The 12494-nt window shown below is 48.2% G+C and overlaps 1 protein-coding gene across 7 annotated transcripts; it reads left to right on the forward strand.

The window, feature by feature from the left end:
- Positions 1-301: 301 nt before the first annotated feature.
- Positions 302-10288, forward strand: ZNF697 (zinc finger protein 697). Of its 7 annotated transcripts, none has more exons than XM_005292736.4 (3): positions 302-441; positions 8172-8337; positions 8762-10288. In XM_005292736.4, the coding sequence occupies exons 2-3, from the start codon at positions 8259-8261 to the stop codon at positions 9616-9618; spliced, it is 936 nt and encodes a 311-aa protein (XP_005292793.1). In that variant the 5' UTR covers positions 302-441; positions 8172-8258; the 3' UTR covers positions 9619-10288. The 7 variants fall into 7 exon arrangements, with proteins under 7 accessions (XP_005292793.1, XP_023964531.1, XP_005292794.1 ...); XM_024108763.3 differs by lacking the exon at positions 302-441 and adding an exon at positions 586-725; XM_005292737.4 differs by lacking the exon at positions 302-441 and adding an exon at positions 794-933.
- Positions 10289-12494: the final 2206 nt, after the last annotated feature.

The raw sequence follows: 12494 nt of genomic DNA on the forward strand, positions 1-12494 counted from the left end.
TTGTTGGTTGTTGTTCATAGTCTTTGCCAACTGTATTATTATTTTATCCCTCACCTAATTGTCTTGGCTGCCCTTAACCCTTGCTGATTTTCTTAACGCTGTCTTTTTAAACGTTTGTGACCACTGCCGGGTTGCTCTTTTCTAACATTTGGGGTTTGGGTTTTTTGACTAGCAGCGATTTTCTTTCCAAGGCCCTGATTCTTCCAACGCTCCCCCACGTACTTAACCTTATACGCGCCAGATGTTTTTATGGACTTCTAACCTCAGCTCCGCCGAGAGGCAGCTGGAGCACTGGGGCCTCTCGTGTTTCTAACCCCGGACTTAAGGAAACCCCACAACGTTGGCAGCCCCTGTTTGTTGCAAAGCACACAACTGAGGGGAGACTCTGCGAGCCGCCAGCGGCCCTGCCAGGCCTCCCCTTTCGGGGCGCTACCGGGGCAGGTTTGTGAGGGGCCGGCGCTGGCGGGGGAAGGAGCGGGCTGGGGGGCTCGGAAGCAGGCGCGGGGCAGCCCCGCACAGCACAGACCGGCCCGGCCCGGCCGGGAAGCCTCCCAGCCCTGCGGTGCGCGCGGACTGACAGCCGCAGCCGACGTGGCTGAGGAGCGCTGCGGGGGTGGGGGGCGCTGGCTGGCCGAGCGCGGGGCAGTTATCGGGGCGGCGCGGGCCGCGGCCCTTTGTCCGGCCGCGCGCGGGGAGACGGCGCGGCGCGCGAGCGAGCCCGGCAGGTAGGGGCGGGGCGGCCGCACGCGCGGCGGGGGGGCGACCGGGCTCGCCCCCGCCCGCAAGGGGCCGCGGGGCAGAGGCGCGGGGACACCCCCGCCCCCGGCCTGCGGGAAGCAGCAGCCGCGGCCCCCGAGCTAGGGCGGCGGGAGCGTGACGTGTCCGTGGCGTCTGCGCCCAGCCGCGCCGCGATGGAGCCGCCCGGCCCGGGGGGTGAGCGGCGCGGGCGCGGGGAAGGCAGGAATCGGCCCGGCCGGGTGAGCCGCGGACAGGGCGCAGCAGCGCAGCCGGCCGAGGGGGCGTGGTCCGGGGATAGGGAGCCGCCGCCGGGCAGGAGTCAGGGGAGGTGTGGCACAGCGGGGGCGGGTGGCTGGGCGGCCTGGGCGAGCAAACCCCGTATTTCTGTTGCAGCCCGTCCTATAGCTTCCCCTTCCTCCCGTTAGGCCCGGGGCCGCAGTGCATGTGCCCTTGTTCACACAGATAATAAGACTTACAGACTTTAAGGGCAGAAGGGTGTCAGGGACTGTCATCGCCGGGTCTGGAGTCTGACCTCCTGCACACTGAGGCCACAGAATGTCCTCACCCGCAACCCTGCAATAGCCCCCCAACCTCGGGCTGCGTTACTGAAGTCCTCAAATCACGATTAAAAAACTTCAAGTTCCAGAGAATTCAGCATTTACACTAACTTAAACCTGCAAGTAATCTGGCCCCATGCTGCAGAGAAAGGCGAAACCCCCCCAAGGTCTCTCCCTATCTGACCCGCAGGAACATTCCTTCCTCAACTCAAATATAGTGATCAGTTAGACCCTGAGCATGTGGGCAAGACCTGCCAGGCAGATACCTGGGAAAGAATTCTCTGTAGTAACTTAGAGCCCTCCCCATCAAGTGTTCCTCAGAGACAGTCACTACCCCAGGCCTTCTGATCTAAAAAGACATAGGCCAGCGGTGGCCAGCCTGAGAAGGAGCCAGAATTTACCATTGTACATTGCCAAAGAGCCACCCATCAGCTCCTGCCACCCCCCCACCCCCGCATCTCCCGTCCACCAGCAGCCCCAACGATCAGCACCTCCCCCTCGCTCCCGGCACTTCCCGATCAGCTGTTTTGTTGTGTGCAGGAGGCTCTGGGGACGAACGGGGAGGCGTGAGGGCATGGCAGGCTCGGGGGAGGGGGCAGAAAGGGGTGGAGTGGGGGCAGAGCCAGGGGTTGAGCAGTGAGCACCCCCCAACACATTGGAAAGTTGGTGCCTGTAGTTCCAGCCCTGGAGTCGGTGCCTATACAAGGAGCTGCATTTTAACTTCTGAAGAGCTGCATGTGGCTCCAGAGCCACAGGTTGGCCACCCCTGACATAGGCAAAGGAGCGAAAGTGACAGGCAGAGCCATTCCAAGGTTATGGCAAATGGGGGCGACTGCCCGAGACCCTGCACTTTGTGGGGCTCCATGCTTTGTGAGGAGACAGGCAGAGAGGTGAGGCAGGTGGGCGGGCGGGGGTGAGGAGGAGCTTCCCTACCAACTTCCCCCTCTCCCCTGTCAACCTCCTGCATCCCCCAGCGCCTCCTGCCCACGGGCGGGCCCCACATATCAGCACCTCCCCCTCCCTCCCAGTGCCTATCACTAATCAGCTCTTTTGCTGCATCTGGAGGGGGGGGAGGGGAGAGGAGTGAGGGCACAGTGTGCTCGGGGGAGGGGACAGAAGTGGGCAGGGCAGGGGTGGGGCCTTGGGGGAAGGGGTGGAGTGGGGGCAGGGCCTTGGCAGAGCCAGGGGGAGTACCCCCTGGCAGATAGAAACTCGCTGCCTATGTCCTGGGCCCCACATCGCCCTAGGGACGACCTGGTGACAGGGTCATACAGCAGGAGAGTGACTGAGAAAGGCATGGAAACCAGAGCTCTCCCATGTCAACCGGATGCCTATCGAAGCTCCATCTCTTGGTGGGCAATGCATCTTGGCCCTGGATTGGGACAGAGTGTTGCATGCTGCTTTGTATGGACCCCATGTCTAATAAATGTGATAGGGGAGACAGCCCTCACGGTGATGGTCTAGACACCTTTTGAGCATTGCTGTGCTGAGACTGAGGTAATATCTTAGGAGATGGATTTGCAAATTCTGAGTATGAGATGAACTGTCTGCATTTGGGATAGAAAACTCATGGGCTCAAGTAGCAGTGAAAGGGAGATCCCAGGGTCACTTGCCCTGACCAGTAATGCTCTTTGGCTTGTACATAGAGCCAGTGAGCAGCCCAGCCTCCCATGGTCATCTTTCTCAGGACTTTTTCTTGGACCTGGCAAGATTGGTGGGCATTCCAGGCTACACAGTGGGTGCTTACTGGTGGTGGGTGGCTGCAGAGACCATATTAGTTACTGGAAATAAATTGGTGCTAACAAAAATAAAGTTTTTTTAAGCATTTTGACTCTAAAAAAATAAACCCTTCCCCATGTTCAGATTTCAGTCTCTTGTGATGCCTACCAGTTTTCCAGTCATCAATAAAGTCTTTCAGAGTAAACCTGAATTCCTAATGTTAAAAAACAAAAAAGAACCCCCTTATTCATGTTGTGTGCATTTTGTTTTTTTGAAAAACTTTCGAGGCTGTCTTTATCCATCTTAAAGAAGCAAAAAGAGCTAATCTTCTTTCCCTTACTGGTCTCCTGTAATGCATGTTAAGTGCTTTGTCGGAAGGTGTGATATAGAGTAAGTGCAAGCACAGTGCAACTCTCAACTTTCAACCCTAGCTCCCCACAGATCCTTTCTTCCTCCATCACTGATAATTTGGTAACTGCAACCTGCAGAGGGGAGTGAACAGAGCCCACTGGTACCATGGGACACGAAACCAGGTCTGATTCCTGCTCTGTCTCTGTAGAAAACAGTTCCTACCACCCTTCTCTGAGACCCAGAAAAGTGTAACAACCTAGGTCTGATTCTCTACTGCCTCAAACCTTGTGTAGTTATGTACACTTGTGCAAAAGTCGCTGTAAAATGCTACCAAATCAGAATGGTACCATTTTACGCCCCCCCCCCTTGCTTTGCACTGATTAGAGACAAGGCAGAGGAGAGTCTAGTCCCTCTATTTAAAGGCCCAAGCTCTTTCTCTTCCCCATGTCTCTGTCAGTCACCCTTTTGAACATATTGATGAGAGGAGAACCACATTCTCCTTCCTTGTGCTAGGGTTTGGTGGCCTGAATCTCTCCTTCTATTTTCACCTTTAAAATCCCCCCTCCCCCCCCAAGATGTATAGCAGATTCTTCGGTCCTGTTTAAATGGCTTACAGCTTGTTCTCCCCATTGGCCAGACCAAACCACGGGGACCTTCTGTTTGCCTCAGTTTAGTGCCCGTTGTACTGCCTGGCCGGCCCAGACTGGTAGATTACATGGCAATTGTGCTGCGGGGCCAGGAGGGAGACAGTATATTTTTGTCTTCTCTATTTTTGGTTCCCGTTTATTTCCCCTTCCTTAGACTGGCTCTCGAATATTTATATACAGTGGTTGGTATTAAAAATGGAGTCCTATGTTTTATTTAGTTATATGGATTTGCTATAATTAACCTCTCCACTGACTGAAATTATTATTAATACCCAGATACCTTGGTGATGGTCCTGTTATAAATATTTAATAGATAGATTAATAGATTTTTAAGGCCCAAAGGGCCATTGTCTCATCTGGTTCCCTGCATTACACGGATCATACAATTTCATCTAATGATTCCTGCATCAAGTCTGTAACTTCTGTCTGAGCTACAGCATGTCTTTTAGAAAGGGATACAGTCTTGATTTAAAGACTTCAAGTGTGAGAGAGTTAGCAATTGCTTTTTGAGATCTATCAGCCAGTTTTAATCTGTTTAATGTTACATTGATTGTGTAAAATGCTGACTTTTTAATCAGACTATTGTGCAGTAATAAGTCAAATGCCTGCCAGAGATCTAAGTATGTTACGTCAACACAGTTATCTTTGTCAACTAAACTTGGAATCCCTGCAAAAAATCAGTATTTTGTTTGTTTGGCAATGTAAATATTCAGTATTCCAAAATGTAGTAAAAGTCAAGGAGCTCCTTGGGCAACGTTTTTAAAACTCTTGGGTGCAAATTATCTGGTCTTGCAGATTTTTAAATATTTAATGTTAGGAGATGGTGTTGAATGTAACCTTATTGGTTACTGTTGGAATAGAAAGTGTTTCATTATCAGTGTAAGCTGCAAGTGTGTCATCCAGGTTCTTTCCAAATACGGAACAGAAAAAATATTTATTGAACATTCCAATCTTTTCTGCCTCCTTGACAGTTTGACCACATCCATCTAGCAACCCTATACCATTCTAGGATTTGGGGACTAGGTTCACAGAGGTACTTAGGTGTTGCAGTGCGTAACTCAGGTGCTCTGCTGCCTCATGGAATTCTCGGCCCCGAGTTAGGCAGCAAGCCCCCTATATGATGCATGGGGAGAGTTAGGCACCTAAGAAGAGGATTCTCAGATGCCAGCAAACTGAACAGGAGTGAAATGCCTAGATCCTCAAAGGTGTAAAGTCCAGTTGATTTGGGCCTTAGTCACATGGCTGATGGGCTGGAGAGAGGCACCTCCTTTGCTTAGGATTCTCAGCCATGAATCCTCCCCCACAGTTAGGCTCCTAAACCAGGTCATTCCTTTCTCTAATACCCAGAGAGCAAGACACACACACTGACACTCCCACCTATTATGGGACTTAAACCTAGGCCTCTTATGTCTTAGGTGAGTGCCCTAACCACCAGGCTATCAGGTATTCTGAGGTGGATCTCTCTCCATCTATCTTATTGGAGCTGTTCTACTTTGTAGAAATAAATATTAATGGGGACAGGGAGAAAGCAACTCCACTGCCCAGTGATTAGGGTACTCACCTGAGATGCAGGAGAGTTGGGATCAGATCCCTGCTCCAATGAATAGTTAACTGTTTTTATCTGCACCTTTGAGACTGAAAAATTCCTGACCTGCTCATTCTCAGCTGTCTTTTGTGTAAGGCTGATCCTACAGGCATATTCTGAAGATTGGGCCCCTGGTGGTGAGATGTAGGGAATGCTTATTTTGAGAATCCCACTGAGGCTTAGTTGTGAGTGAGGGCACCAAGTATCTTGTTAGCTATGGGGCAGCGTCAGGGCTTGCTTACTTTGCTTTGTGTATGCTTAGTGGTAGAAACTTAGACACCTACAGAATTAGGAGGCATCTGAGTGGCGATTTTGAGAATGTCAGTGGCACCAAATGTTGGACTTAGGTGCCTAAAGAGGCAGTTTAGGCACCTGCATACCTTTTTGAATCTGGCTCTTTGTTCTTGATATAACGGAAAAAAAATCTTTCTTATTGGGCTTAATCCTACTGGCCGTAGATTTTCATTGATACCAGTAGCTTCCCTTCTCAGTTGTCAGTATATAGATTAGATGGGGAGTCCAGGTCATATATAGCAAGTACTGGAACTCTTCTTGCCTGGGTGGATTTTGTAGACAGGCTCCTGAATTGCTAAGGTTGTAATTATGCTAAATTCTGGTTAGGTACACTGTAAAGCCACATTTGGATTGACCTGACCCTAGGTGGTAAACTAGCTGCAATCCAGCTGCAAATAGTAATACTTAATGGGGGCATTAATTTGGGGAAGACAACAATTTTTATCTTCTTCCCCACCTGCCCTGGAATTTTTAACTGATATTCAAAAAAATGACCTTGCAGCTTTCAACTGCAAATGTAGCCCCAAAGACATAACTTGCTCTCCTGCTCCTCTCTTTCCCTTTCCTAGCTTCACTGCTGAGAGGGACCTTTCTTGGGGGCAAAGGGTGTCAATAGTCAGTTGAGATGGTTGAGGAAAGAGGAAGAGAGACTGATCCTTTCACATGAGCCTGGATGCTATTTTGGCAGCACTTTGGGCCTCAAGCAATTTTAAACTTGCCCTCTACTGTCAAAGCTAAGTGAGTGGGTAACAAAATATTGCAGTATTGCCAACTACAGAAGTTCAAAAATCATGAGTCAGACTGCCTCATAAATAAGATTTAATGTGTAATGTAATGTGTTTTGGTCTGTCTTTGGAATTTTGAATTCCCCCACCCTGTTCTCCTCAGGGGCGGATCCAGGCACCAGCGCAGCAAGCGCGTGCCTGGGGCGGGAAGCCGCAGGGGGCGGCCTGCCGGTCACTGTGAGGGCGGTAGGCAGATGGCTTTCGGTGGCTTGCCTGCGGGAGGTCCGCCGGTCCCGCAGCTTCAGCGGTGGGGACGCCGATGGCGCGGCACCGGCGGACCTCCCACAGGCATGCCACCGAATCCGCGTGACCAGCGAACCGCCCGCAGGCGCGCTGCCGAAAGCCACCTGCCTGCCATGTTTGGGGCGGCAAAAAACATAGAGCCGCCCTTGGTTCTCCTGACCCCTAATGTGTATGTAACTGTTCAGGTCTTGCCAACTTGTGCAAATGTATTGTGAGTAATGAATGGGATTGTGATTGAAGCCTCTAATGTAGAATCTTTTGATTAAAAAAAAACAATTAAAGTTGCGGTCCTGTTGTTCTAGGTGCTTTATACTAATAAGAGGCAGTCTCTGCCTCAGAGAGCTCATAATCTAGCGGTGCTATATTCTCTACTAATGCAGATCTCCTCCCAGTAGAAGGGTTGGGTAACTTTAATATTGAGTGGAAGTGCATTGCACCAAACACTCAGGGTGGCCAGTTCATGTGAAATTTCTATGACTCTTATAACTTCACTTCGTCTTAGCAGCCACTTGCAAACTTGCTAGCAGCTGCCTTTCAGCTCAGTATTTCTGACTATGGCCTCTAGAGGCCTCTGTTGGCAACCAAGCAGGTGGCTTTGGAGCGCAGGTTCCTCTGTGAGACACCCTGGCTCCCTGAAGAGCTTCTACCCTGTTCCTTGCTTTGTACGCAGTGAGGGAGTTGCCAGCCAGCCAGGCAGAAGCAGCAGCTCCCTTGCAGTTTAATGTAATGACAGGGAGGGTGGGATGGAAAAGTGAAAGCAATGGGGATGTATAGAGATAGAGGAGAGTGACCTTTACTTCCCTCCACCGGCACGAGAGGTGCTCTGTGCTGACCTCTGCTGCGAAACTGTGTGAGGGACAGGGGCCTTAGGAGGAGCGGGACAGGGGAAAAGGTGCCAGCACCCAGATCAAGGTGTATATGGCAGGTAATTAGGGAGAGATCCCCAGGGGATTCTTAAGGTGAGCATAGGAGGATGCTGGGGAGAGTGCCCCTCCTGTCTGTCAGGAGGAAGAGGAGGGTATTTCCTTGTGTGTGTGTTTCATGTACATATCATCAGGGTGGTCTTTCTGTACTGAAATATAAAATCAGAAGACAGACTGAAAATTAAGTATGACATACCCTACTTCGTTAGTGCCCCTGAGGGTTCAGTCATACTTGGGAATGCTTGATGGGGGACACATAATGATTTTTAAGTTAGTCTCATGAGTTTTTGTTTGTGTTCTTGTTGTGCCCCTTTGGGGGTTGTTAATAGGAAATACTTGATGGCGATGTAACGAGGTGTGATACTGACTCTTTTAATGGCCATGAGCAGGGTCCTTAAGCCTGCCATCATCTCTGGATGGAACGAGAGGAAGAGCTGTGTGCTCCAGTTCTCCAGGACTCCGAGAAAAGGGAGATCCTCTTTGGGGCCTCCACAGGTGAGGAATAAGTTAAGCAAATTCAGAAATGGCTGGAAATCCAACTTTTTGTTTCATTTAAAACCCTTGCCATACTGTCTCATCTTCTCCACATTGGGATTACAGCCAGCAGTTATTTCTGGTAAGCCTCACTTATGGTTTTCCACCAGTCCTGACTGACTTCCGGCCAGAGTTCTGTTTCTCTCCCCCCACCCCCACCCCTCAACTTTTCTCTAATGTTCATTTGAGTTTTTGAAGCAAAATTGCCCTCTCCTCATTGGGGAATGGCTGTTTTTCTTTTCTTTTTTTTTGTGGAGTGGGGGTTGGGATTTTCCTTCTCACATCCAGTCTTACATTTTATTTAGTTGACTCATACTCTGTGCAATTTCCCTTTCTTAGATTTCTTTTCTACCAAACACTCATGTCTGGCTTCTATTTATTAAAGGAGACAGTGAGAGTGTGAATGAGAATGAGGAGAAGAACCCCCAGGAAGATGGTCCTGAGAATGTGGAACAGTATGGGACGATATCAGAGGGGTTTGAAGAGAATGTCTTCCAGAGCCCTGATGAGGAGGAGGCCTATGAGGGCCAGTACATGTCAGAAACACAGCAGGGAGACCTTCCTGGTAAGATACTGGGTAACTCCATTCATCCAGAAAGAGATTTGGAGGCTCTCCAAGGTATCATCATCCACCAGAGAATTCCTATAGGGGAGAGACCCTATGTATATACTGAATGTGGGGAGGGCTTCAGTCAGAGCTCGAACCTTACACAGCATGAGATAACACAGACAGGAGAGAAACCTCATAAATGTACTGAATGTAACAAAAGTTTCAGCTGGCGCTCAGACCTAATTAAACACCAGAGAACCCACACAGGCGAGAAACCCTACATATGTAGTGAATGTGGGGAAAACTTTAGTGTGAGCTCTCACCTTTTCACTCACAAGAGAACCCACACAGGAGAGAGACCCTTCCATTGTAACGAATGTGGGAAAAGCTTCAGCCGGAACTCTCACCTTATTAACCACCAAAGAATCCACACCGGAGAGAAGCCCTTTGAATGTGCTCAGTGTGGGAAGAGCTTCAGTGATTTCTCAACACTTACCCAGCACCAGAGAACCCACACGGGTGAGAAACCCTACGTATGTGTTGAATGTGGGAAAAGCTTCATCCAGAGCTCACACCTCGTCAGGCACCGGAGAATCCACACAGGAGAGAAACCCTATAAATGTGCTGAGTGTGGGAAAAGCTTTCGATACAAGAGTCACCTTGCCCAACACCATAAACTCCACATGGAGTAGAAAGCACAGCCATGAGAGCCCCTGTCCTGCTCACAGAAACTGATGCATAAATTATTATTATATGGTGTAATGACATCGAGAAGGAACTACAAAGGGAGGGGGCACATTCTTTGTGCAAGTAGATTGTTCTAGGATGGATGGGGGGTGCTGAGTGTTGGAAATGAGTTTGATGTTGATAGGAATCAATCATTTGCGTATCGGGGGAACAAGGAGAGAGAGGCAGCTGGGGGAGTTGATCATTTGGGGTTCAGAGGGCTGGGAGGTGGGAGGAATTAGGGCGCTGAGGGAATTTGGTGCTAAGGAACATTGTTTGAAGTACAGCAAAATAGAGGGACGAGGGGAAATATATATCTCGTTGTCTTATTAAGAAGTCAAAAATGATAAATTAGGCTCCAAGACAGATACCTGGCTCATAAGATGTCAGAGCCAATGTCCTGGGAAATGCCTCACTTACTGAACTGAGGAAGACAAAGTGCCCTTTGTTCTCTCTGGCACTGTCTCCAGCAATGGTTTCCTCATTTTAGATTATATTTATTTGTAGCTGCTATTTTAGGAGCTCAGTTAAATCTGGGCAAAAATGTCCCAGTTTTCTGGTACATGTTATAATATCTAGTTTTCTGTTGTGTTGTGTCTCCCCCTCTGAAATAAAACTTTTTTTTTTCTAAAAATACCCTATGTTCTCCCATCTTCTCTCCTATTGTCCTGTTTCTAGGGTAGAATGCCCTGTATAGCTTACAGTCAGCTTCACTGAAGAGGAACAAAGCTGTCTTGTTAGGGCCTGTCTAGACTAGAAGAATTAACTGGTGTTAGCAAACATCTTTGCTAAGCACACCTCATCTTCCCAGTCTAGACAGGGCCTTCATGGTCACTGCTCAAAAATGATTTGTCTAGTACACACTGAGATCTGTCTCCATCCCTGGAGTTAGTTGAGTGAACCAGGGCTGAATGTATCTTTTAGCTGCTCTGGAGTTTTACTGTCAGGAGCCTCATACTTCAGTTTGCCTCTGGCTTGCCCTGGTCACAGCTCCATACCATGTTGTCCAAAGATTATGTTTGTTCACTCTAATGTTAGGAGGAGAGCCTTGTCCTCTGCCTGCAGACTGTGCTTGTGCCATTTGTATGCAGCCACATTTCAAGTCAATACCCTGCCTATCGGTTCATAGTGTATTCAGCCACAATATTATCAACCATAATAGCGCCTCCACAGGTCAGGTAAACTGCAAAAGATTTGTTAAAAACTAAGGGCTGGTTTCTAAGGTCCCTAAAAAGAATTTTAGGGAGGTATGCAAAATCAAATGGCATGAAAAACAGCCCTTATTTGGACACAAATTCTTGATAGGAAGGTGATCATGGATACTCAAAGTTCCCACAGCAACCACAAGGGGGAAGTACTCAGTCTTGTTCCCCCCAGCCTTGCACTTGTATAATTATTTGCACCTATGCAAAATGAGTGCGACCCACTGGTGCGAGTGAGTGGTGTGAGTGAGTGGAGAATTCTGATTTGGTAGCATTTAGACTTTGAACTCACTTTGAGCAAGTGTAAGTAACACAAGGAGTAGGATAGCGGAGAATCAGACCCTCATTGCTTCCTATGTCAACCAAAATAACGGCACATTGTTCTGGGGCTAAGCAGCAGCTGCTGATTGCTCCAGTCCTGCCTGTGCTGCAGGACCTGCTCTGTTAGGAGACTGTTTTTAAAACATGTTTAGCTGTCTCTCTCTTGCTGGTACTGTGTGGACAGGGCATCACTTGGTTTCTAAAATGATTTCACAAAATTAAACCCACACCACAAAAAAACCCATTTAAAGGCCGATTCCCAATCAGTTTGTGTGCTAGACAAGACCTCTGTGTCTGACACTTTCATTTTGCCAAACCTCCAATTCCTTTGCCTGCTGTTAGCAGTTTATTTCACAGAACTGATCCAACCAAAACCAAAACCAGAAACATTTGTCTCTTTGGGGACACTAATTATTTAAAGTGCCTTTAATTTGGAGCCTGATCAGTTGAGCATATGTCTCTCATAGAAGGCATATTATAGATATTGAGCACCTATCAGGATTGGACTATTTGAGCCCTGCCTAGAGAAGGATAAAATGTGTATTTTTAAAACATGTTAGTGAAAACATTTTAAAATACCTTTTGTAAAACTCTAGAATAGACAGGGTAAGTTGCATTTTGGCATCTATTAGCTGGTTGAGGTGAACCGTAGGCTGGACCTGACGATTCCAGATTTTAGTTGCACATCTGTTCCTTAATGCATTTGTAATTCTCTTTTCTTGAGATGTGAGATGTGATGGCTTTAACCCAACATTGGCTCTATACAGTGATTATTAATGTACAGTACAGCCTATGGGAGACATTTTCTGTCTCCTTCAGGATGAGAAAGCTATGGGCTAATAAGTCATTTTATACAGAAACAGTTTGAGTGGGTCTGTAGCCCTTGTATTCCTGGTGGTCCAATGTGCAAGGGGAATGGGGGAAGAATTTTATATATATAAATCTCACACCCATTGACTTTAGAGTTGTGGATACTTGGTCCCTGTGAAAATCAGCTTCCCATTCTTTTAACTGCTGAGCACCTGAACAGAGGCCTCCAGCTACCTGAGACTGAAAACAGTGCTTGAATGAGTACTATGCCGCTGCAGTCCTAGTTAGCTGGAGGCATCTGCAAACTGTTCACCAGTTACAAATGTGGGGAGGGATTAAGTGGCAACACTAAAGTCAATGAGTGATTGTTTTTTCACTTCAGTGTATCTTGCAAAGAGCCAAAGAATGATTAAAGAATTAGAAAGCATGCCTTGTAGTGATAGACTCAAGGCGCTCAGTCTATTTAGTTTAACAAAGAGAAGGTTAAGGGATGATTTGCTCAGTCTATA

Source organism: Chrysemys picta, chromosome 1, assembly GCF_011386835.1.
Source record: "Chrysemys picta bellii isolate R12L10 chromosome 1, ASM1138683v2, whole genome shotgun sequence".
In the NCBI taxonomy this organism is placed as follows: domain Eukaryota; kingdom Metazoa; phylum Chordata; order Testudines; family Emydidae; genus Chrysemys; species Chrysemys picta.